At 48.2% G+C, this 25,910-nt stretch overlaps 1 protein-coding gene across 3 annotated transcripts in view; it reads left to right on the top strand.

The window, feature by feature from the left end:
* Positions 1-25,704, top strand: part of PAQR8 (progestin and adipoQ receptor family member 8) — a 29,806-nt gene extending 4,102 nt beyond the window's left edge. For 2 of the 3 annotated variants that reach the window (XM_030555221.1, XM_030555222.1), the window contains exon 2: positions 20,043-25,704. In XM_030555221.1, coding sequence (XP_030411081.1) covers positions 20,094-21,155 — 1,062 coding nt within the window. In that variant the 5' untranslated portion in view covers positions 20,043-20,093 and the 3' untranslated portion in view covers positions 21,156-25,704. Of the gene's footprint in view, positions 1-5,772; positions 5,838-20,042 lie in introns of those variants that run through there. The other variant, XM_030555223.1, reaches the window with a different exon arrangement.
* Positions 25,705-25,910: the final 206 nt, after the last annotated feature.

Below are 25,910 nucleotides of genomic sequence, written 5' to 3'. Positions count from 1 at the left end.
ATTTATCCAGATGTTGTCTAAGAATTCCTAGAAACACAGAGAAAAATCAAGCCAAACCACAAAAACATTCTTTATTTACTCCTGTTTGCTGCTAAGGGTGTTTCCCACCAACCCCATGTGTTTGCAAGAACGTTCAGACTCCAAAAATATCCTATGCATCATTTATTATTATTTAATATTTCCACTGAGGCTGTGCCCAATGGCTTCAGTTGGGATCAGGGCACCTTTGCATTAGGTGCTCTGCAGACAGATATATGGGCCCTATCTCGAAGAGTTTACAGTCCAATTGCAATATTGTGCAGCAAGTGAACAGAACAAACAACAGGGGGAGGAAGATGTGGGAGGATGAGGGTAACAATGAGATCATGTGGTTGCACAAGCAGCTATGTGCACAACTTGATGTTTCTGAATAATTTACAGGGTTTAGCTATAGTTGTGTCAGGAACCCTCTCCCAGCAACCTTTACCAGCCCTTTAATGATAGTGTTCACAATTGTGCAATACATTCCCCAAGACTTATCAGTTCCTGTGAAGAGTTTCTAAGCCAGGGCTTCTTTGCCTGGGGTTGTGACTCTTAGGGGGGGTAGTGTCACAAACAGGTGTCAGGGCGTTGTGATCACTTTGTCCTTTTCATATAGCAAAATGGGAAGGGCCTCCTTGCTAGATTGGAGGAGGGTGGGGGATGGAGGTAGTAGTATGTAAATAAGACCTGATGTGGAAAATATCCACAGCTCTAGGCAATTAGGGTAGGACTGAGAACATCTCACTGGTTGGGTTGTCAGTTTTGGTGGGAGGTATACCTGGAGGTTTCATCACATACGTAATCTTTAATTAAAAATGAATCTTTAATTCCTGGAGATTCCAGGATAATCCTGGAGGATTAGAAACGTTACTCACGGGTGTCACATTGTCTGCTTACAGGCGTGGCTGATGATAAGCGTGATGTGTGTACATTTTTTTCTAGTGACTGTGGTACCAGAATTCATAGCCTTAAAAGTATTTCTGTGCATTTGTCTTTGTGGTGATGACAGGTTTATAGCAAAATAATCAGTCCAGCAGGACGTGCTGTGGGAGATCTTCTTAGCAACCACCCTGTTGCTTTTCACATTGGTCTCACAGTTTTGTTTTGTTTATTTGGCATGCTGCAGATGGTCACCTGATCACAAAAATCCCACTCAGAATTTAAATGTAATGCAGTTAGGAGCACAGTTCATGCAGTGCAGCACACTTGTAAACCCGCTCTGGTCTGGGTAACAGAACTAAAAGCACTTTTTTAGCTCTCATCAAATGACCTCTCTGAGGGCCTGATCTGGCAAACTCTTGTGTGACTAGGCCTTGCTCACATGAGTCATCTCCACAAAGTCAATGGATCTACCTGTGTGAGAAAGGGTTTGCTGGACTGATTCCTGATTCTGCATCTACAGTAGCAAACCCCTCTACAATACCCCTCCAGCAGCTTAGCACCCCTTACTCCCGTACAGAGGTATTAGTCCTGTACTGATTCAGGAAGCAGGTTACCTGGTCAACAGGCCTTGAATCTACAGTGAGGAAATGGACAGATGGAGGGTATGCAAAGAGTCAGGAGCTGCCTTCTAAAATGTTCTTATAACTCCCAGACCTAGGAGGGTAGTTCCTAACTGTGGTTGCTGAAGCATATCTGTGACTGTTCATGCTCGTTGTTACCGATTCCCATGACTCACCTCCGCCATAGCAACCGTTAACAATGCTGAGTCTGCACTCTAATTTTGCTTATACCTGGTGGAATATATATCCATAACGGATCTTGGTCTGCTTCATTTCCACGGTGTGCCAGCCCAACCACTGGCTGACGCTGAAGGTGCATGGCATCGTCCACGGGGATAAGGGCGGTGGTGATGATCTCTTGCAAACTACTTTGCAGGCTGTATATGTGCATTGGTTCTAAAATACAGCCACCTCTGGGGTACATAGTAACACTGCACAATGATTTTGGACAAGAGGTGAAGAAGGATCCTATATCCTATATTGAAACTACAATTTGGGAAGGCAGAAAGTGACTTCATTTGGAATTTGGTTAGGACTACGCCCCGTACTGTACAAATGAGTGATAGTGTCTTGCCACAGAAAGATTCTGGCCAAAGTTTTCAATTTTAGATGCATAAAGTGAAACACCTAAATCCGTAGCCTGCATTTAAGAGGTGCTGAGCAAGTTAGGAGTTGCTCTGGGAGCTCTGTACCTCTGCAAATCAGGCCATGTATTTAGGTGTCTAATTTAAGGTATCCAGGGTTAAAACTGTGTGACATAGTGACTCCCCAGGGCACAGAGGGCAGAGTCAGCAGTCAGGATTTAATCTCAGTTCCTAGCTCGCAGCCATGAATGAGTTCAATCTACTTACCCGTTCTTGTCCCCCAGGCACCAAACAACCCCATGAAGATTTCTCCAGCACATCTCATCTTGGCAGGACTTTGAAAACTGCCTTTCCCTGTGTTGGAGCTCCAGGATCATTGATGTTTTTGTCTGGTGATGCCCTTGCACGGTTTTGTCATAACTCACCCTCATCCAAGGCCCTAGTACTCTGTTTGTTGTACCAGATGCACAACTCTCATTTGCTGGAGACAACGCAACTGAGACAATGCAGTGTTGGTGTTGAGAAGTACATGGCTCAGCGCAGCTGAGCTGGCTGCTAGCTGAGCCTGCCTTCAGGCCAGAAAACAGTGAGACCTGACTTTCCAGTGACTGTCCCAGGATATAAATAGTAACTCCAGCTCTTGTCATTTTTGATGGCTAATCTCAGTAAATTGTGAGGCACCAATTCCCAATACCCAATACAAATCCTGCCTTCAGCTTCCTGTATTCAGCTCCCTTTGAAGCTGTACATTTGTGTGTCTGAGGGCAGAATTAGGCCCATTTTCTTTTTTTTTTTTTTTGTAACCTTCTGCAGACTTGCTCTAGTCTTTTCTCTTGCACCTTCTCTCTCTCCATCACTTCCTGCTCCCTCCATCACCTCTTCACTTCACACACTTTCGTCGCTATTGGTGCAAGAGCCTTCTCCTCTGCAGCTCCGCCCTTTGTAATAGCCTCCCTGTACAGTTCTGTCTCACTGAGCTATCTTTTCAGGGTTTCGACGCTTCCACCTTGTGCTCTATGTACTGTTTGAGTTCACAGCCCAGAGGCTGAACACAGAACAGCAGCCATGCCTCCTAAGCATCAAATCTAAGCAGATGCACAGGACGTGGGAGTTGCCATAAGATTCTGTAGTACCCATCCCAGTTCCACACACCTCAGGCTGAATGCATTGTGCTACAGATGCTCTGGCTGGAGATAATATAAAGTCAGATTTGAGGAGCTTTGCCCCTGGTTAACACACCTTTCCTTTTGAAATCTCCATGCCAAAATGTTCCAACGTGGGTGCCTACGATTAGGCATCTAAATCCATCATTTAGGCCCTTAAGCAAAAGCAGCCTGATTTTCAGAGCTGCCAAGCACCTGCAGCTCCTGTTGACTTTGGTAGGATTTGTGGGGCCAGCAAACTCTGGAAACCCGACTACTTTAATATGGGTGCCCAACAGCCCCCACATTAGAGCATTTTGGCCCAAGCAAGTTTTAGGGCTTATGAAATGTGCCTATTTACGTTCTTCCCCTCTCATCTGAGAGATCCAATAGTGGAGGTGGTTGCCATCTAGTAGAAACCAGATTGGAGCCACCAACTCATTATGGAGAACCAAGTAAACAACAGGTTGAAATAGCTTTTGGTCTCTGCCTGGTCTGGGTTTGAAGGAGTGACCTGTAGGTGAAAGGTTCTACAACCCAATTCTAATGTCCTGACCCATTCAGTGTGTGCTTTGAATGTGTCTTTTGACTGATGGAAATCAGATGGAGTTTGGGAGAAATCCTGGCCCCACTGAAATAAGTGGCAAGGCTCCCACTGACTTCAGTGGGTCCTGGATTGCCCCTTTCTGTAGATATGTTTTATTTCTATTTAATATATAATGTAATAACAGCACTTTGAGCACCTTCTGTCCAAGGATTTCAAAGCACACACACAAGGATGTGCCAGTAAAGCTGGTAGGTATTATTAGCCCTGTTTTATAGATTCACAAACCGAGACACGGAGAAGTTAAGAAACGTATTCCCAATTGTGCCCTCTAACGTTGGTGCTTTGATTTTTGGATGCTCAGCGTGAAACCGCTAGGATTTGATTTTACAGAAGTGCTGGGCTCCTGAAGTTCCTGTCTGTGAGAGGTGTGGGTGCTCAGCATATCTGACAACTGGAGCCTAGATGATCAAAATATCACTGTATCCTTTACTGCCACCTGTTAGACCTTGGGTGAAATTCATCTCTGGTGTAAATTCATTGAATCTGCACTCTTATATGTTACTACGCGGACAGTGCAAACACAGAAACTGATTCTGATTTCAGCTACGTGAGTGTAAATCCAGAATAATTCAAGTGAAGTCTGGATTTGCACAGGTGTAGCTGAGATCAGCATCTGTCCCTTAGTTATCTGAATGCCCAGCACTCACCACCGTCAAGCTGTAGCAGTTGGCAGGAAATGTGGAGGTGACAGGTTTATGCACCACAGGAAAAGGAAGTGACGACTGAGAGTACAGGGAGCCGCTAACAGCAAGTATGTGATGATCTCTCTGTTTTGCAGCCAAGGGCAATAGTGGTCCCAGGGGTCACATGGGTTAGGGCTGGGAAATATTTACTGTCGTGCTAGGCTGCTTATTTCAAAATAAGTTCCATTTCTCCCCCCGCCCCCGCTATTTGTTTCTAGACTAAGTTACTTCTACGACTGTAGAGGAATGAGTTTGTTCTAAGGCGATTTGACTGGGGAGTGCAAATGGGCAGTGGGCCTGATTAGAAATGCAGAGCAGTGAGTGGAAAGACTCCTGGTTCAGTGGACTCTGGATCAAGTCCATTGCGAGTGCATTTCTCACTACATCTTTTTAAGCTCAGCTCAGTCGATACTCAAAGACATGATCATCTGGTGGCCGTTTGGTGGGCGGTGGTGCTCTCAGTCTAGTTCCTAGTGGATGCCTTTCAGGGTGAGATGCAGGGGGGCTCCTCGCTTGAGAGAGCCCTGTCAGTGTCTAGCCCAAGGAACTGACAGCAGGTCTCCCCCAGCTGGTCTTTACGGCTGAGAAAGGGCAGTTTCTTTCTGATCACTGTCGCAGAGAAGCCAAAGATGGCCAGCACCTTGAACTTCAAGCGGAAGCCAGTGCAGAGATTCAGTCACCAGAGCTACGTGCTCCTAGGATATGTCTACACTGCAGTGTAAACCCAGGGTTAGTGGGACTGGAGTCAGGTAACCTGTGCTGGGAACCTTGGGGCTTGAGCATCTACATTGTATTTAAACCCTGCGTTATGGATTTTCTAACCTGTGCTCAAACCTAGGGCTCTGGCATCTGCAGTGCAAGACCCGAGTCAAAGTAACCACATCCCAGAGACCGCAGCGCTCCTTCCCTCCATGTTGCCACTCTAGACTGTGGTGCACTGTGGGAAAACTTTATTGTCTGCCCTGCATGTTACAGGTTCGCTCTCTTTGCAAATTCAGGAGGCTCTCCGATAATATGCTTGCAGATCAGTGGTCAGAAGGGAATAGGTGAACATTGGTCCGAGCTGCTGCCCTTTGCCAAGGAGTGGGGGCTTCCGTTTTCAATAGAGTGGATTGCAGATTGTTGGGATAGAAAGGACTAAGGAAGTTGTCCCATGGAATTGTGGGATACTTGCGTATGACTCCTGGGACCTGAGTCAAATGCGGCTGCGGCTACACTGCAAAGCAATAGGGCTCGGAACCTGTTTCCCAGCTCGACTTGAGCTCGGACCCTCCAGCCCTGCAGGGTTCCGGGACTGGGTAAGTGCAATTGCAGTATGGACATAAGGGGGTTGAGCTTTGAGCCTGGCCTCAAGTGCGGATTTACATTGCAGTGTAACCCTTCTGCCCTCTTGAGTTGGCAGCAACAAGGGCCGGGCTCAGTATCCAGGGGTTCCGTTTCAGTAACACAATGCATAACCGGCTCGAGCCCACACCCAATGACCTGGGACACTTACATATTACACCCCCCTGGGCGCCCCTAGGAGGCAATACTTCCCCTCTCGCAAGCATGGAGTCTGAGTGCAGCAAAATTCTTTTAATAAAGGAAGGAAACAATGCGGCATCCCATGGAGAAACACCACAAACAGGATTATAACACAAACCATAAACAAAAACCCACCTCCAAGTACGTTTGGCAATGTCCTTTTCCCCTTAGGGTCTTAAGTCCAATCACCCCAAAGTCCAACAACCCAAAAGTCTCTGGTCAGTGCCACCCCAGAATTCAAGAGTTTATCTGCAGAGTTTTACCTCTCCCAGCCTGGGTGGAAATGGGGGGGTGTCCACACAGGGTGTTAAGGGGCACCTTACATGGGCCAGGGCCAACTGCTCCACCTCTCCATGGAGTTCTGCTGCAGCCTTCACCACAACCAGCTCCACCACACCAGCTGTGCCACTCCTCCCACTGTCCCTGCCAACCACTTCACTCCTTTCATTGTTCCATGGCTGCTCCAACACACTACAAACTGCTCTGCTCTGCCAGCCACTTAACAATAGGTCTTCAGACTCCCCCACTAGTTAACACAGCACTCAGTGATTTCAGCTCTTAGTAGGGGAGCCCTGGTGCTGGTGCATCATTGGCCTAACATAAACTCAGCTCAGCAGTCTCTAGATGGTCTCCTAATAGAATTAAAATTAGTTCTACTTTTTTACAGTGGAGAGAAGAGGCTGTGCAATTGGTGCTCCCATCTCTCAAAAAGGACCCATACCAGTCCCCAACCTCTCTCAATTCAGTGGGTATTGGAACCCATATCCTTTGTTTAGCAAGTGTCACTTAAGTTATATTGAGACATCTCTGTCATAAAGCAGTCTTGTAGTTCCTCATTCACATAACCAGCTGGCAACACTTTATTTATCCTGCCCCAATAACAAAGAAATTGGGGATCCCAGAGCTGTCAAAATAACCATCCCAGGCTGCATTGGGCTATGCTGGGCGTGCCCATGCAAATATCTGAGAATTCACAATTCCTGAATTTCTTTCCGCACTTCCCATAATTCACCACCAGATGTCAGGGTAGAGCTCATCCTGACAATGCTTACAGCAGTATAGACATACCCTTTGTGACCTGCCTCATTCAGCCATTAAGCAGCTGCATTCAGCATCTGCTGGTGCCCTAGGGGGACTATCAGGGTCATCTCAATTCAAGAACATTATACTTGTTGAGCCTGGAATTGACAGCCACATGTGTAGCTGTGGTGTGGCCCACATTAAAGAGGGATGGTTACAACTTCTGGCCAGCTACAGATAGTAGGAATGAAAGGAAGCAGTGGCCCCCACTGGGCAGCCATGGCTCCAACAGGGACGGAGGCCATTATCTGTCATGATGACAGGTAGACTTAACCCTTCAACTTCCGTTCTTCTGCACACTGCCACCAAGCACTAGGCATATCTTGTGCAGGTTTGATCACTCTCTCTCAGCTCCCAGTCTCAGCCGGATAGTGGGAAGGTAATGAGCCAGCAGAACCTGGCTTTAATTCAAAGGAGACATAGAGCTGAGTGTCAGCTAATAAAACTGTGCCCCTTTGTTTTTGCAGTCCCCCTTAGTGGCTTCACATACACATCGAACAGGAGGGATGGCAAGACGGAAGGCAGAGTTTCTTTGAGGAGAAGGAATTCTGGAGCTAGTCAGGGAGAAAACTTTTATGACAAATTCCTAAATTGTTTTGTGTATAGGCTTCAAAATGGGCCCACTTTGCATTTTTAATAAACTTTTGGCAACATTTTTGTGAATTGAAATTATCAAAACTTTACATTTACCAAAAACCTTGTTTTGTAAATGAAAAGTTTCCATAATGATGTTTGATAAAGATGCCCATGAAAAATGCTTCAGAAAATTTCACAAACAATTAGCTAACATTGAAAGTTTTTGCAAAAATATTTTGATTTTTTAAAATGGCCCCTTTTCAGCTCAAAAACATTGTACTTCAAAAAATATCAACAACCTCTAATGATTTTGCTGAAGGGCCACCCCATCCATCTTCACAAGAGCCAGCAAGCAAATCAACAAAACCTTGTAGCCATGGCACTAGAACCTTGCCATAAGTGGCAAGCATGCTTTTAGCACTGCATAAATAGAAATAGTAATAACCTGGGCATTTGCTCGGCGGAGATCATTCACCATTGCTATTGTCATGTTATAGAGAATCACAGTCTTTCTTAAACAAGAGACATTTATTAAAGAAAACAATTGCAAATACAGATACAAACAGACTTCCATGCAGCTCCAGTTCCAGCTTTGTCACCCTTGTTTAGCAGGTACCACACAGAGACATCTAGTGACTGAATAACATACTGCAAGTAAACATACCAGATCAGTACAATCTCTGTCTCTTAGTTCTGAGGCCAAAGTGATGGGGAGATAGAGAATTGTCACAAAGCATCAGATTTTCCTCATTCAAACCTCCCCTCTAGACTTAGACCAAAAGTAAAGGTCTGGAAACAGTTTGGATTTGCTAACTTTTTTAAACCTGTTTTGTGGCCTTAATAAAAGGGGGAAAGGATCATTTCTCCTTGAATTTGCACATTTTACTGAGCTTGTAATGACACAACTTGGCTGTGGTCCCCTTAGTCTTTCCCTTTTCTCAGATCCGAAACAAATGACACTTAGTTGCTGCTGTATGGTAACAGCCAAAATAATTGAATCCCCCCAGAGAGCGGGATGAGGACAGATTCTGAACTAGATGCCCTACAAATGAATGCAGCTTTCAATTGAGACTACACCCCCGCGAAAGGGAGAGAATAGAAGCTCTGTGAAAGGGAAACAGCCAGTGCTGACCTTGGATTCTTTTCTCTGTAACATTAATTGCTTGTTGCTTTGTTCATCACATGACTGCTGGAAATTACCAACTTATTCCTGCTCACATGGGCTCTGTTTAAAATAAGCCACCTAGGAGATTCTTAACTTAGGGTTGTTTATCCAGGTTTCAAGTGTGTTTCTTGTGATTTTTTTCTTTAGTGCCAGGATATTATTGTAAAAATGTCTAGCTGTGGTTTATCCCTTTAAACACTAGCGCTTTCCAGACTGTTAGCTACATGACTGCTTGGAGTGTCAGTCTGTCTGTCTGTCATCAGCTAAGCATTTGCAGATACACTTGAAGCCAATGGGTGCCTGAGGGCTCAGCACTTTTGAAAAGCAGGCCCTGCCTAGATTCTGGATGGCTTACACTTTGACACACGCCATACTAACTGTAGCCAGTACTAGTCTAGTACAGATGCTGGCTGTCTGGATAGTACCAAAAGTTGCAGAGACCTCTCTGGATGTCCTCTGTGACTTGCAGTGCCAAAGGGATGTAACAGGTGTGACCACGGACCCAGGGTTGTGTAGTCTACATGAACATGCTTGTACTCAGCTGGCCTGACTTAGTCCTAACCTCTCTGCACAGTCTCCCCCAGCCTTTGAGCAGAATGGGCAAGGAGCCCTGCATGGGCTGAACTAGGCTTCAAAACCGCACAATCATGTTGCTTTGGCCGTGTATTAGTGCCCTGTTTGCAGGAGAAGAGGTCATCATACCCGTGTCTGTCTAATCCATCTGCTTAGCTAGATTTGTATATTGCGCCCACCAGCATACTGTCCGATCAGCTAGGTGCTAGCCACCGTCTGGCTCCTCTTATGTCAGTGCCACAGTGGTCAGTTGAGCGTTGGTTAACCTGAACTCTCAACCAGAGCCCCAGTGCCATCTTCTGACCCCAGTGCAAGCGGCTGCAGTGATCCCCCTGGGGCCATCCAGGAGCTTTGGGCCCCAAGTCCTTCGGATAAACAGATCTGTATTGTGTAGAGCCAGGTCTGCAGGCTCCAAAGGGTTAACAAGGGCCTTGGATGTTGTCACTCAAGCTAGCGATACCCATTCCATCCTCCCTGTTCCGGTATGAGTTGTGCTCACTGGTAGTCTGGCAATTACCACCCAGCTTTCACTTTTCCGCGGTAGGGCTGAATTCTTGGCTGCTGTTTGCTTAAAGGAGAGATGGGAAAAGGTTAGCATGGTGCTTTGGTTACACACCATCTCCCTTGGAACGGGCCAGTGGGCATCCCCCAAGCAATGATTCCATAGAAGAGAGGCTGATGATATGCTGACAGGTGAGTACCAAGTGCCTGCATGTGGAAGCTACAGCTGTTGTAGGAAGTTGCTACACAACTGCCTCTCCATGTGGCTTGGCCCTTTGTGATCCGTGTGCTGTGACTGCCTCTCTCCCCCTGACCATGAAGGCCAGATGATGTGCTCGAGCACCCAGTGCCCGAGTTTAAACATCAGGGGCCTGGTGCAGGACATTTCCAGCAGGCGACCCTCACCTCTGGACCTTGCTGGGGACCATTGATGCTGGATTGTGAACTTGGAGAGTGCCATTGGGATGGAAATCCAATCTGGGGCTTGAACGGCCCTCACCTTGCTCTAATTCAGAGTCATCTGAGCCCTGAGGCGGTGTTACAGCTCCAGAACCGTAGTGCGGGGAGAAACATGTTTGGCCGCTCCCTGCAAATGGGAATGGAGGGCATTGAGGGAGGGTGAAATACTTCAGTTGAGTTTTCAGCATCAAAACTCAATAATAATTAAAAAGGGCTATATCAGGAGAGGGACTGGGAGCCCGGGGGGAGTGCAAGGTTAGGGTGTGTAACCAGCTGGTGTGCAGAGTGCAGCACAGGGTGCAGGAGCATAATGCAAAACCCACAGACTGTTTGATTGTCCGCTGGAGATACCAGGCAATGGGATCTCTGCATTACAATAGAGATCATCCTCTCTGCAAGATGTGTGGTCGTGTTTTCCTTCCAGAGAGTTATTTTTATTATTACCGGTATTTGTACTGGAGTAGCCCCAAAGCGGGAGTACAAGGAACCAATGATACACTATGCTGGGAGCAGTCGATATCCCATAAATACCATGCAGAAAACCTCTGCCACATTTGTGATATTACGGGTTTTATTGTGCCCTTACCGCACAGTCCTGCTTTGGGGTCCGTGCAGAGCTGCACCCCAGTGTGATCTGTGGGAGGGATTGTTCCTGAAGTGGGCAGGTTGGAAGGTGATTGCTGCTATGGCCTTGAGGTGCAGCACATGCTCATTGTGCTCTGTGGTCTGATGTGCTGGGTGGGCCAATGAGGGAAGCAAGGCCCTGCAGTAGCCATCGCCCATTGGAGGGTCAAGGGCTATTGCAGGTAGGATGACCAGACAGCAAGTGTGAAAAATCAGGACATGGGTTGGGGGTAATAGGTACCTATATCAGAAAAAGACCCCAAAATCGGGACTGTCTCTATAAAATTGGGACATCTGGTCACCCTAACTGCAGGACATAGTCTTGTGCAGCCTCAGCACTGCCGTGGTGAAATTCCCCCCTGTGTGGAGGCCGGGCCAGTGTGAGGCCGAGGCATCCTTAACTTCCATCTCAAGCTCTGGTGCGGGGGCATAAGTGGTGCCGAGGCCTTTTGCTGCCCCTGCACAAGAGCAAGTGTCAGACACAGCAGTGCAAGGAGAGGCAGCTGCTTTGCACTCTCCCCCTACTCAGGATCCAAGACAGCCTTGCTGTAGTGGGAGTTTTTCAGGACCTAGTGTGAGGAGTCTGGACCAGTTCCTGGCAGGTGCTGAGCTGAATGTTAGTAGGAATTGTGGGTGCTCAGCAGCTTCTAGGATCAGGCCCTTTATGAGTATCCAAGGCACCAGGAGACAAATTACTCCAAGTGAGTTCTGCTTAGCATTGTCAACTCACTCCCCCTCTAGCCTCTGGCCCCTCCTTTCCCATGATGCTTTGCTTCTCGCTGTTTGCTAGCCATGATAGCACCATGCCAGGCAGCGCTAGCCGGGTGCCAGGCAGCGCTCGCCAGGTGCTGCTGCTTCCTGTGGGAGAGAAGCACTAGTCTAGCTCCAATCTCCGCACCTTCCCTGATGCAGCTGAGTTCGGGTCAATCATCCTTGGGGATAGGAGGAAAGGTTAAAGCTAAAAGCTAGAGCCAGATCCTCCAGTCTATTAGAGCTTCTTTGTGCCCTTCTGATAGATGGAGCCACTGGAGGGTATTCATTCTGCAGGGGGATCCTCCGGTGGCAGCCACTGAACTGGCCCTTCTTGGCTGCCGGTACAGGGGGCATGGCTGGAGAAAAAGGGGTTTGGCTCGTGCATCCTTCTGCCATGATGATGTGTGGCTGCCAGGACAGCAACATGGGCAGCCAGCATAAAACAGAGCAGCCCTGAAGCTGCTCCTTCTTCCTGGAGGGGATGGCCCAGCACTCACATAACTCCAGGATTGGGGGACAGGGAGGGGGAATAGGACCCAAATGTGGCTTAAAACCCTTTTGTGTTGCCCTTCCTGAGCTGCACCAAATGCTGCTTAGTCACAGGCCAGGATCCGGACCACAATGTTCACAGAAGAAACGACGCAGCAGCGGGTGACGACAGCAGCACTGCACAACACAGTTGTCATGGCCTCAGCATACAGAAGGAGTCTCGCATGTGAACCCTTCTGAGCCCTACTAAACCAGTTATTTCAATATCTTGCCAAGGCAGCGGCCCTTAGTGAGGGCACTGTCCGAAAGAGCTTTCATGCTTTTTTTTTTTGTCCTAGCCCTGTTTAAAACAAAAAAACGAAAAGAACTTTGTAAATTTCCCCTTCTGAAGTGACCAAAGGGGACTGAGTCAGACTCACCAGACAAGTTCCCCGTTGCCAAACATGGCAGATGACAGCCCCGTGAGGCGTTATTTTCAGAAAGCAAAAGAACTGGGTGCTCTACCAGAAACTCTTTTGCAATCGTAACGGCGGTGACCAGTGCCTGCTGGAAGCAGGAAGTTCCACCCAGATCTCTATTTACGGACTGGCTAGGTTGTTGGAGGAAGTGGGAAAAGCCAGGTCACTGCAAAATCAGGCTCAGAACCTTCATTTCTGGCTCTTCTAGGGACTTCTTTAGTTCAGAGCGTTGGCCTCAAATGTGGATCTCCTCCTGTGGTGATTGCCATCTTCCGGCCTTCTCTGCTTTTGTGTTTGCGTGAAGTAGCTTTGGGAGGATCTGTGGAGCCATTAGTTAGAAGGCCCTTCCATACCAGATAATACAATGAGTCCAACAAGCCCTATATACCATCTCTGGCAATAGCCAGTATCTGTTGCTTCAGAGAAAGGAGAAAATATTTCAGGGGTGGGCAAACTTTTTGGCCTGAGGGCCACATCTGGGTATGGAAATTGTATGGCGGGTCATGAATGCTCACGAAATTGGGGGTTGGCATATAGGAGAGCTCCAGCTGGGGGTGCGGGCTCTGTGGTAGGTCCAGAAATGAGGAGTTCAGTGTGCAGGAAGGGGCTCAAGGCTGGGGCAAGAGGCTGGGAAGTGGGGGACAGGTGAGGGCTCCAGCTGGGGATGCAGGCTCTGGAGTGTCACTGGGGATAAGGGTTTGGGGTGCAGGATGATGCTTCGGACTGGGACAAAGAGGTTCAGATGGAGGAGGATCAGGGCTGGGGTTGGGGAACGGGAGGGGGTCAGGCTCCAGGTGGCGCTTACCTCAAGCGACTCCCAGAAATAGTGGCATGTCCTCCCTCTGGCTCCTATGCAGAGGTACTGCCAGGCAGCTCTGCATGCTGCCCCACCCGCATGCACAGCCATGATTTCCCAAAGATAATAGCTAGAGGCTCCAGGTGGCGCTTACCTCAAACGACTCCCAGAAGCAGTGGCATGTCCTCCCTCTGGTTCCTATGCAGAGGTACTGCCAGGCAGCTCCGCACGCTGCCCCATGCGCAGGCACAGCCCCTGCAGCTCCCATTGGCCATGGTTCCCAGCCAACGGGAGCTGCGGGGGTGGCACTTGGGATGGGGGCAGTGTGCAGAGCCCCTTGGCTGCCTCTACATATGGGAGATGGAGAGGGACATGCCGACGCTTCCATGAACTGTGCGGAGCGGGGCAATCCCCCGACTCTGGAGCGCTGAAGTGGGGCAAGCGCCGGACCCTGCTCCTCGGCAGGAGCTCAAGGGCCACATTAAAATGTCTGAAGGGCCGGATGCGGCCCCCGGGCCGTAGTTCACCCACCCTTGAAATAGTTCATGCCCCCAAACCAAAAACTCCTCTGTGTTTACTTATATATGAACCATCTCCACGACGGAGCAGGTTTAAAACAAATAAAAGGAAGTTCTTCTTCACACAGCGCACAGTCAACTTGTGGAACTCCTTACCTGAGGAGGTTGTGAAGGCTAGGACTGTAACAAGCTTTAAAGGAGAACTGGATAAATTCATGGTGTCTAAGTCCATAAATGGCTATTAGCCAGGAAGGGTAAAGAATGGTGTCCCTAGCCTCTGTTCATCAGAGGATGGAGATGGGTGGCAGGAGAGAGATCACTTGATCATTGCCTGTTAGCTTCACTCCCTCTGGGGCACCTGGCATTGGCCACTGTCGGTAGACAGATACTGGGCTAGATGGACCTTTGGTCTGACCCAGTATGGCCGTTCTTATGTTCTTAGGAGTGCATGTCCACTAAGGAGATAGGCACTGACCCTGCAAACATAGATACACACACTTCTCTTTATCTGAGGAGTAGGAGCTCTGTAAAGCGATCAATGGAAGTACTCAGATGCATAAGGTACAAGCATAAGTAGGTGTTTGCAGGATCGGGTCCATAGCATGTCATTATTGTTTGTATTACATTAGTGTCTACAGGCAACAGTAGTACCCAGAGTTGTAATAGTAAATGCTAAACTAAAAGCATTTTTGAAAGGAAATTAACCCTTAGGCTTCAGGGTTTCAGCCAAGTTCTAAAGGATTAAGAGGAGACCTTCATGGGGGCAGGTTACCCTCCATCTGCCTACTGTGGGGTTTTTACACCTTCCTCTGAGGCATCTGGTGCTGGCCATGGTCAGAGACAGGAGAGTGGATTAGATGAACTGTGGGTCTGATCCAGTCTGACAATACCTGTGTTTCTAGAGGCCCCAGTTTAGGGATGAGGATGTCCCTGTGCTAGACACTGTACAGACCTATAACAAAGAGATGGTCCCTGGCCCAGAGAGCTTAGGGGCTGTCTACACTGCAATAAAAAATCTGCGGCTCAGAGCCTGGGTCAATAAACTTGGGCTTGCGTGGCTCAGGCTATGGGGCTAAAAACTGCAGGATAGACATCTGAGCTCAGGCTGGAGCCTGGGTTCTGTGATCCTGCAAGGCGGGAGGGCATCAGAGCCCAACATCCAGCCTGAGTCTGAAGCCCAGATGTCTACACTATCATTTTTAACCCACAGTCTGAGCACTGCGAGCTTGAGACATGTGATTTGGACCAGTTGCAGCCACGCTACAGGTCCTTTGTTGTAATGTAGCCATACCCTTAGAGTCTAAGAATAAAATGGGAGACGAATGGTGGACACAACAAACTGATGGGGAAAATTGTCTCATTACCTGATGCACACGCCTGATAGCTGATTGTGGCTCTTTGGGGGCAAGGACCGTCTCTCTGTTATGGGTTTGCACAGCGCCTGTGGCAATGCACTTAGTAAGCTCATTCTGAGTATAACAGAGAGCGGTCGTAGCACAGCTGCCTGGCCATAACTGAGGGCATCATAGGCATTGCCACAGAGGGGAGTTTTAAGGAAAGATTTGGAAGTGGCTTTGCGGGTTTTTACAGGGAGCTCTTCCCATGCAGTACAGCCCTTCACCTCCAGACAGCAGGGACAAGGCTGAGGACTAAGACTGTGCTATAGACCCCACATTTTCATGCTGCAAGTTTCCATCTGCTGCAGAAACGTGTCTGGAGCTCCCAGCCCCAGGCTTTGCGAGTGGTTGGGGAGCTCTGACCCTCTCCCAACCACACACCACCCCAGTGCCTCGGAGCTTAGTAATGACGGTTGCCAGGGAACAGAGCAATCTGATACAAGAATCCCAGACAGTGGTGGCTGTTTCTAGGGGCCAGGAAGGCCAGCCCACTGGGGCTTGTGAGACTCAGGTTATATATAAGAACATAAGAACAGCCATACAGGGTCAGACCAATGGTTCATCTGGCCCAGTATCCTGTCCTGTGGCAGAAGCAAATGCCAGATGCTTCAGAGGGAATGAACAGAACAGGGCAATTATTGAGTGATCAATCCCTGTTGTCCAACTTCTGGTAGTCAGAGGCTTAGGGACACCTAGAGCATGAGGTTGCATCCCTGACCTTCTTGGCTAATAGCCACTGATGGACCTATCCTCCGTTAACTTATCTAGTTCTTTTTTGAACCCAGTTACACTTCTGGCCTTCACACCATCCCCTGGCAATGAGTTCCACAGGTTGATTGTGTGTTGTGAGAAGAACTACTTCCTTATGTTTGTTTTAAACTCACTGCCTATCCATTTCATTGGGTGACCCTTGGTTCTTTTGTTATGTGATGAGATAAATGACACTTCCCTGTTCGCTTTCTCCACAGCACTCATGATTTTATAGCCCTCTCTCGTATCCCCCTTTACTCTTTTTCTAAGCTGAACAGTTCCACTCTTTTTAATCTCTCCTCATTCAGAAGCTGTTCCATACCCCTAAACATTTTTGTTGCCCTTCTCTGTACTTTTTCCAATTCTAGTATCTGTTTTTGAGATGGGGAGGCCAAAACTGCACCCAGTATTCAAGATGTGGGCGTATCATGGATTTAGATAGCGGCATTATGATCTTTTCTATCTTATTACTTATCCCTTTCCTAAGGATTCCCAACATTCTGTTTGCTTTTTTGACTACTGCTGCACATGGAATGGGTGTTTTCAGAGAACTAGTCATAGTGATACCAAGATCTCTTTTTTGAGTGGTATCAGCTAATTTAGACCCCCTCATTGTATATGTACAGTTGGGATTATATTTTCTAATTTGCATTACTTTGCATTTATCAACATTGAATCTCATCTGCCATTTTGTTCCACAGTAGGGATATAAAATGTTAAACGGTTAACCGGTAAGCATCAGTCTTATCGGTTAACCTGCCTTAGCTGTTAACCTCCGGGCCGGCCAGCAGGCCCCAGTGGTCCTGTGCCGGCTGGAGCAGCCCCAGCCACGCCTGCCCCAGGCAAAGTGGTCCTGGTCCCACCTGTGCCAGCTGGCCCTTTAACCAGTTAACTGTTTACACAAAATATTTTTTAATCATTTAAACAATTAACTTTTTAAACGATATTTAGATCTCTGTTCCCCAGTCACCCAGTTTTGTGAGCTCCCTTTGTAACTCTTTGCAGTCAGCTTTGGATTCAACTATCTTGAGTAATTTGGTATCATCGGCAAACTTTGCCACCTGACTGTTCACCCCCTTTTGCGGATCATTTACGAATAGGTTGAACAGCACAGGTCCCAACACAGATTCTTGGCAGAACCCTGCTATTTATCTCTCTCCTTTGTGAAAACTGACCATGTATTTGTATCCTTTGTTTCCTATCTTTGATCCAGTTACTGATCCATGAGAGGACCTTCCCTCTTATCCCTGACTGCTCAGTTTGCTTAAAAGCCTTTGATGAGGGCCCCTTTCAAAGGCTTTCTGCACGTCCAAGTACACGTCTCCCCAAGCCTGACTGACGGGATCTTAAAACACTTGGAGCCACATGGCTGCATTTCAAAGCAGGTCCTAGAAAAAGGAGAAGGGATTGGCAAGGCTAAGCACTCCCCAAACAGCATCTTCTCTTTGGCTCCTCCTTGCTGCAGAGCTTCCCTTGACTTGCAGCTGCTTAACTGCTGCCAGTGAAGGGAGAGGTCTGGAATGTCACCTGAACCAGCTGCTTGTGCCGTAGTGGAGAGGGGTCTGGCTCCATCTGGCGGATCCCAGTGCTCCCCATCCAGGAGGAGGTGTACATTTGGTTTGGAAGTTAAGTGGCTCAGCCTGCATCGCTAATCTATAATTACAGCAGCTCCTATTATATGTGGTACTCTGCACACTAAGCCCAGGCTCTGACTCAATTTTGAGCCCAACCTCCACTTCTATCCGCACCCAAATCAGTTGACTCGGTCAGCAAGCACTCAGCATCCAGATCCTGTGATCCTGCTGTGACTTGGGTCCAAGCCCTGTCATTTTGCAGTGTGGAGGCAGGTCAAGCCACAAAGCTGAATCAGACGGTCTGTGAATGCAGGCTTCCACAGACCCTGGCTTAGTGAGCTGTATAGACGCACCGCTAGAGGCCCCTGTCATAAACAGATAGCTAAGGGTTAATGTTCTTTTACCTGTAAAGGGGTAACAAAGGAAACCAAACACCTGACCAGAGGACCAATCAGGAAACAAGACTTTTTCAAATCTGGGTGGAGGGAAGTTTTGGGTGTGAGTTCTTTGTTCTTTGTCTTGGTTCGGGGACCCTGTCGGCTCTGAGAGTGATTTGTCTATCTCCAGGCTTTCTAATCTTCTGTTTCCAAGTTGTAAGTACAAGGATAGTAAAACAATAGGTTTATATTGTTTTCTTTTGCATTTTCATGTGTGTAGTTGCTGGAATGTTTTAAATTGTATTCTTTTTGGATAAGGCTATTTATTCACTTTTTTCTTAAGCAATTGACCCTGTATATTGTCACCTTAATACAGAGCCTATTTTTAATGTCTTTTTTCTTTCTTTTTTATATAAAGCTTTCTTTTTAAGACCTGTTGGAGTTTTTTCTTTAGTGGGGACTCCAGGGAATTGAGTCTGCAGCTCACCAGGGAATTGGTGGGAGGAAGAAGTCGGGGGAAAGTCTCTTTGTGTTAGATTTACTAAGCCTGACTTTGCATACCCTCTGGGTGAGGGGGAAGAGAGATTAGATCTCTCGGTACTTGTGTTTCAAGGACTGAAAGCAGGGAATCTCCAAGGGTCGTCCAGGGAGAGGAGCCTAGGAGGAGGTAGCAAGGAAACAAGGGGAGGAGGTTATTTCCCTTTGTTGTAAGACTCAAGGCATCTGAGTCTGGGGGTCCCCCAGGGAAGGTTTTGGGGAGACCACAGTGAGCTAGGCACTGTATAATTCCTACCTGGTGGCAGTGATACCAGGTCCAAGCTGGTAACTAAGCTTGTAGGTTTTCATGCTAACACCCATATTTTGGATGCTAAGGTCCAGATCTGGGAAGAAATGTTATGACAGCCCCCCACTAAGACTGGGACCTCCCGGCCTTGGGAACTCAAGCTCTGTTCAGCTCTCATGCTGTGCTTCATGGTATCGCAGCACCCACGGGGGGAATCCGTTGCACTTTTAAGCTCAAAGCATGGTGTGGGCCTTTGCTTGCTATTGTGCAGTGACTCTCCCAATAATTAGGGCAAAACCTCCTAGATCCAACCCCACCCAGAGCACCCCTCTGCCCTGAGCAGCTTGGCCTGGGGAGGGGGAGAGTCCTGCTGTTCTCATCACTGGCCACTAGAGGCTGCTGTACCCCATTGGCTGCTTCTGTAACCCTCCCTCACTGCGCCCCCTGCTGGCTTCCCCAGGCTGGCAAGCAGAGCAGCAGGTGATGCTCAAGCCCTTCCCTTTCCTCAGGTGGGGGAGAGGGGGAGGTGACGGGGAGAGAGGAAGGACCAGACTGAGGGAGAGAGAACTGACAGGAGACTGAGAGGAGAAAAAGCCCTGTTGGGCAATTGGCCTTTATCTCTCATCTCCTGTGTTTCCCCCACTCTCTTCTGCTGCCACCCTCCTAGTGGGGTGGGGGATGCACAGCAGAGAGAGAGCAATGGGGGAGATGTCCCAGGAGCGCTTATTTCCTAGGAGGGGACCAGCCGGCTGGGCTCCTCCAATCTCAGTAGATGGGGGATGGCAGATCTCAGACTTCCCCCTCAGATGATGACAAAGGGATGGAATCCGGGGGCTGCTTGTTATTTGGTATCCTGGGTGCTTGGCGCTGTAGGAGCCACCAGGATCAGGACAGTCCTGTCCACGGAGCTGTGGCCCATTACTTCAGGCTGTGTTTTGGCCCGTTAGGTTGTGTAGAACCCCAACTGAGCACAGGCCTTTGCATGGCCGATAGCCTCCTGTTAGCTGCGCCCAGCACACACTCTGGGATTTTGTGACTTACATTCCCTGGCTCCGTCCTGGCTTTATTCTGCTGTTCACTGCTCCCATTTCTCTCCTCACTGCAGAGCAAGGGATTGGCTTTACCCATCTGCGGACTCCCTTGTGCCGTGGGGAGCATGATGACTGCCATCCTGGAGCGTATCAGCACCTTGTCTGTCAGTGGGCAGCAGCTCCGCCGCCTCCCCAGACTCCTGGAGGAAGGCTTCCCCAAGATGCCCTGCACCGTCGAAGAATCCGACGTGCCGCAGCTCTTCCGGGAGCCATACATCCAGACGGGGTACCGCCCCATTGGCCAGGAGTGGCGCTATTACTTCTTCAGCCTGTTCCAGAAGCACAACGAAGTAGTCAACGTCTGGACTCACCTGCTGGCGGCCTTGGCTGTGTTGCTGAGGTTCAAGGCCTTTGCAGAAGCGGAGGAGCTGTCCTTGGACGTCTCATCCTGGCCTTTGTTCATCTTTGTGCTGTCCTCCCTCACCTACCTAACCTGCAGCCTCTTGGCCCACCTACTGCAATCCAAGTCAGAACTGTCTCACTACACCTTCTACTTCGTGGACTACGTCGGGGTCAGCATCTATCAATACGGCAGCGCCCTGGCCCATTTCTACTACAGCTCGGACCAAGCCTGGTACGATAGGTTCTGGCTCTTCTTCCTCCCCGCGGCTGCCTTCTGTGGCTGGCTCTCTTGTGCTGGCTGCTGCTACGCCAAGTACCGGTACCGGCGCCCCTACCCCCTCATGAGGAAGATATGTCAGGTGATCCCAGCAGGGCTGGCGTTCGTCTTGGACATCAGCCCAGTTGCACACCGGGTGGTCATGTGCCACTTGGGGGGCTGCGAGGAGCAGGCTGCCTGGTACCACACCTTCCAGATACTGTTCTTTCTAATCAGCGCTTATTTCTTCTCCTGTCCAGTCCCCGAGAAGTATTTCCCGGGCTCCTGTGATATAATCGGCCACGCCCATCAGATCTTCCACATGTTCTTGGCCCTTTGCACGCTCTCGCAGCTGGAGGCCATCTTCCTGGATTACAAGATGAGGCAGGAGATTTTCCGGAGTAGACATGGACCCCTCTCCATCTACCTGTCCTGTGCCTCTTTCTTTGGCCTGGTGGCCTGTAGTGCCGTCACGGCTCACTTCCTACAGTGCAGGATCAAAGCGGGACTGGCTAAAAGAGACTCCTGAGAGACCATTGCAAAGACTAGAGAGGCACTGTCTGGCTGGTACCAATTCGGTGGAAACCAGCGAAGGATCATTTATAGAGATATAACAAATTGGTTTGTTTGCATAACTGTTTGTCTAATTTATAACTGAGGGATGGGTCGTAGGCTGGAGTTGCTCTATGAGAGCCCTTCTGTCTAAAGTGTTTTTACTTGAGTGGCTGCCCCTTGCAATGCAGGGTGTTTTTCTTAAGCCTGATTGGGGCACTTAACCAAGGATGCTTGGATTAGGCGGAGGTTTCTAGTTTGTTCCACGCTAGTAAATCTGCAGGGAATATTACATTGAATATCAGGAAAACCTGAGGGTCATTAAACTGTAAAGCAGGCTCCTAGGGGAAGCACGTGGCTAGAGTAATTTAAGATTTTACAAAGCACAGGAGACTGTGCATTGTGGATCAGTCCTGCACCGGCAGGGAACATGGACAAGATGACCTACTAGGTCTTTTCCATCTCTGCTATACGAGGGCTTGATCCTGCTCCCATGTAAGTCAATAGCAAAATTTCAGCAGGAGCAGGATTGGGCCATATGAGTCTAAATTTTCAGGGTGTAGCTGCAGAGGTCTGGATGGCACAGTACTATGTAACGTACAGCTGCACAAGCCCTTTATATATCTCCAAGTTAGATTCTTGTGAGTCATGTTCTCTCAACTCTTCTCTCCAGAATTTGTACCAGGTTCTTAGGATGACTTTGTTGTAGAGATGGGTCTGGACCAAAACTCTAGATCCATCTATCTCCAGACTTTGGGGATTTTCCAGACCAGATCAGAACTTCGTGCTTCGTGCCCATCTCTGCTTCACTCTTTGACTCTGACCCAGTTTTTCTTCTGGAAACCACCTGACCCAGTGGTGATGTGAGTGAAATTCCCTCTTCTGTCACTGGGAGATTTCACCATGGGTATTTATAGATATTCAGTACCAGGGCTGCTCATTAAAATTTAAAACAATGAGGCAGACTCTCTCAGAGGTTGGTAATGGGATATGGAGCCTTTCCCTAGTACGTCTGTTGTTTGAATCCAGCCTGGGTCGGCAGTGATGCCGGTGACTGTTTGGTGGCCTGCATCAAATGAGTTTGCGCTCGTAGCTCAGTTACTGGTGGAGCAAAGAGAACAAAGACCCTTCCCTGTAGGGACAGTCCCCCCTCTGGCCAGGAGAAGTGCTCTTTGATGGGGCATTTTGGGGAAGCTGGCACTTGCTATAGCTTGTGTTGTACTTATGAGGGTAAACAGAGGTCTTCACGGTTGTTAGTCTGCCACCTTTCATCAGTGCTAAATAACATTAGAGATTAAAACGTAATCACTGGAGAAAAAACTGTGTGTGTGTGTGGAGGGGGGAAGCAAAATGTACACTCGTTCTCCTTTCAGTGATCCCACCTGGTCTCCCCTAATGTCTGTTGTACTCAGAGCAAAATTCTTCTTCCATTTGCACTGCAGATTTCTGTTGAATATTCGACTCCGACTGATGCCAGTGGAGTGGACGTACCATAAGGAACAATCCCACCCTGGCAGAGAAATGGACTGGATGGTGTAATAGGCTTTGCCCTCTGCTGCGGGAGTGAGCTGTCAGTGGATCATATGGCTTTAGGGCAATGCGTAACCCTGACGCTGTAGTATAGCCCTCCTGTAATATGGAAATGGGGGTAGCAGACAGTTCCATAACCATCAGCGTGAAATATGCGTCAGTCCCTTTTACCATCCCAAATGAATTAGAAAGGTTTGGGTTGTTTAGAATGAATCTGCTAATTGCATAAGTCCCTTCTTCATCTACTTGAGTGAGAAGTAGGTGATTGGAGGCTATGAGCCGGATTTCCAGCTGGTGGTGAATTGGAATGACTGAACTGAAGTCAATGGCGCTTACATCAGCTGTCCAGGAGATTCCGACTAAGTACAGTCCTCACAGGCCTAACTGGTAAGCATTTGTCTTGTCCATTCTGTCCTCTCCCAGTGTTAAATCCCAGTTGCCTTGTAGTAGATTATACCACTGAAATATCCATGTGTCCTGTGCAATATCTTCACACTCAGCTGGTCTGATCATCACCTGGTGTAAATCCCCATTGACTGCAGTGGAGCTACACTGATTTACACCAGCAGAGGATCTGGCCTATCAAATCCAAGCAAAACTGGATTACTTGAGTGAATTGAAACTGACCTTGGAAGTGAGGCTTAGAGATGTGACTGAAGGAGCTTTAGTGTTTGGTCTGGTTTGGGGGATTTTTAAACTCTCTTTTGTGTGCGTTACAACTCCCAGAAGGGCTCTGTTTTGCTTTGATGTTAGCAAACCCTTTTGCAGGGTGAAGGTCAGTCAGGGAGGGAAATGGTTCACTGGTGGAGGGGAGCAGTAGACAATGGCAGCTGCAGATGCCTGGATTCTTTGAAAACCAAGCCACTAATTTAGGTGCCTTTCTGTGGATAAGTGCCTACATCTGGGCACCCTAATCTGAAACTACTGGCCTTAAGAACAAGTTAAATACCTTTATGGAGGTGGGGGGGAGGGGATTGGCTCAAGGGGGATTATGCTAATAGGATACAGAGGCTGTGAACTCTGCGTTCCTGATTCAAATTTAGTCTAGGTTGGTAACAATAAAAAGATGTTTTTATGAGAGAGCTTCTCAGGGGCCTTTGTAGAATTACTTGTTGGTCTCTTGTCAATTTTGGGGAAGAATCCATTAGAGCGGACTTTCTTCTTTCGCCTTGTTTACACTCTAAAGTTGAACCACTGTAATTGCATTGGGTTAAAGCAGTACAAGCCCTCTAGTGTGGATGCAATTATAGTAGTGTGAATGTGTTTCTGTATAGGAATGGGAATAAAATATACTGGTATAAAGCACCTTTGTACAATATAACTGCATCTACTCTGAAAGTTGTACCGGTATAACCATAACATCCCTACCCTAAATACTTTGTTATGCTGGTACAAAATCTTTGTGTAGCCCAAGCATTAGCTCCTCCAAAGGGTTTAAACTGGGCTGCACACGGTGTCCAAACAGAGGAGGATACACCAACCCATGCGATCTCCACGCAAGTGTTTGCAAACCACAGAGGACAAGAACGTGGGTCGCTCTTCATTGAAGGACTGAGCCTGATGCTTTCTGTAACCCTATATCGCCACCTACTGGTGTCAGAGAGCAATTTATTTTTTCCTGTTACCTTTCCTCCTGGGTTGTTTTTTTTTTCTGTGTCCTTATTAACTCTCAGGCTGAGTAGTTACCCCATTCACCCCTGCAAATGAGACCAGTAACTGACCTCCTCGAGGAATGATAGGGCTGACTTTGCAAGGAAGTGTTGACCAACGCTGCTTTTCAGATAACGTCCTAAGGACACAGGGTGCTTCGTCAACACGAGTTAGTGCCATCCCTGCCATCCTTCTCCCAGTGAGAGACCCAGTCTTGTCAAATCCTCCCTCTTCTCAAGGTATCTTGGACTCGTGCCTTACACAGCTGGCTGGAGATTGCTTATGCGGACCTTGTATGTGTGCACTCCTGCGCTGGCTAGGAACCCGCAGGCCGCTGACAGTGCTACACTAAACCCAATGAAGTCATCGAGAGTCTTGCCTTTGACTTCAGTGAGGGTTGGCCCTGAGAGGATGTAAATGCCGTCACGTTCGGCTGTCAGCCTGTTACTCCTGTCACAGCTCCCACGTGGCCACTTGCAGCTGGTCTTCCTCTCGCTCCTAGAGTCCTTTGCACTGGGTCTGAGGCCCGCACAAGCTCAGCTAGAACTGATGCAGTGGTTCATAGGGCATCTGATGATGACCTGGGTGCAAGAGGCTGAGTATGTCAGCTTCAGCAGGTTGGCCATGGGAAACGGGGTCACAAACCTCCTTGGGGGACATGACCCTCAGGTGGAGACCAAGTCTTTAACAGGTGTGGATCAGCCAAGTCTTTAACAGGTGTGGATCAGTGTTTCTCATTGGAATTATGCTGATTAACACCAGCTTCGGATCTGGTCCAGCGTGTATTATGCTGCTCATTCTTCAGACTTGCTCATTGGGAATGAGTAGGTTAGAAGCAACAGCTTTGCCATCTGCAACCTCATGATTACACTTACCGGTTGATTTTTTTACCAAGAGAGCTGCTTTGGTATTGAGGGTGAAGGCAGAGGGGGTCAGTTAACCATTAATTTACTTTGAGTGCTTCATGTAGCAGAACAGGTGTGCATGCTTCAGGCTACACGTGTGCCTTGGTATTGACATCTCATGCTGGCTGGGTTTTAAAAGCATTGCTTCCTACTAAACATGAGTAGTGAGTTTTGCATCTTTTTCTTTGGGAGTGTGGGAGGGGTGTGAGTATTATGCACCAGCCATCCCCCAACTTTGTATTGTTGAGACCACTGAAAACTTTGTACTGTACTGACAGCTGTTCAAAATCCTCAGTAATAAAATCTATAAAAGCAAGACAAAGGGGTGCAACATGAAACCTGTAACTCCACCAAAAAGGGGGACTGTGATGGTCATGCCTGTAAGTTGTTCAGCAGAAAGTTTGGCCTTAAAGAGTTGATAATAAATGGTAATAATCATAATGAATGTGCTTTACTTGTCTTCCATCTGTGGATCTCAAAGCACTTTTCAAGCTGCTCAACAGGTAGGCATTATCCCCCTTGTACAGATGAAGCACAAAGTGGTTAACTGACTAGGCAGAGCTATGAACGCAGGGCCCGATTCAGCCAAGCACTTAAGTGTGTGCTTAAAGTTTAAGCACAGGAGAGTAGTGCTCTTGACAGTCAAT

The sequence above is a fragment of the Gopherus evgoodei genome, chromosome 3 (genome assembly GCF_007399415.2).
Source record: "Gopherus evgoodei ecotype Sinaloan lineage chromosome 3, rGopEvg1_v1.p, whole genome shotgun sequence".
Lineage (NCBI taxonomy): Eukaryota > Metazoa > Chordata > Testudines > Testudinidae > Gopherus > Gopherus evgoodei.
This window is presented reverse-complemented; position numbering and strand designations above follow the sequence as displayed.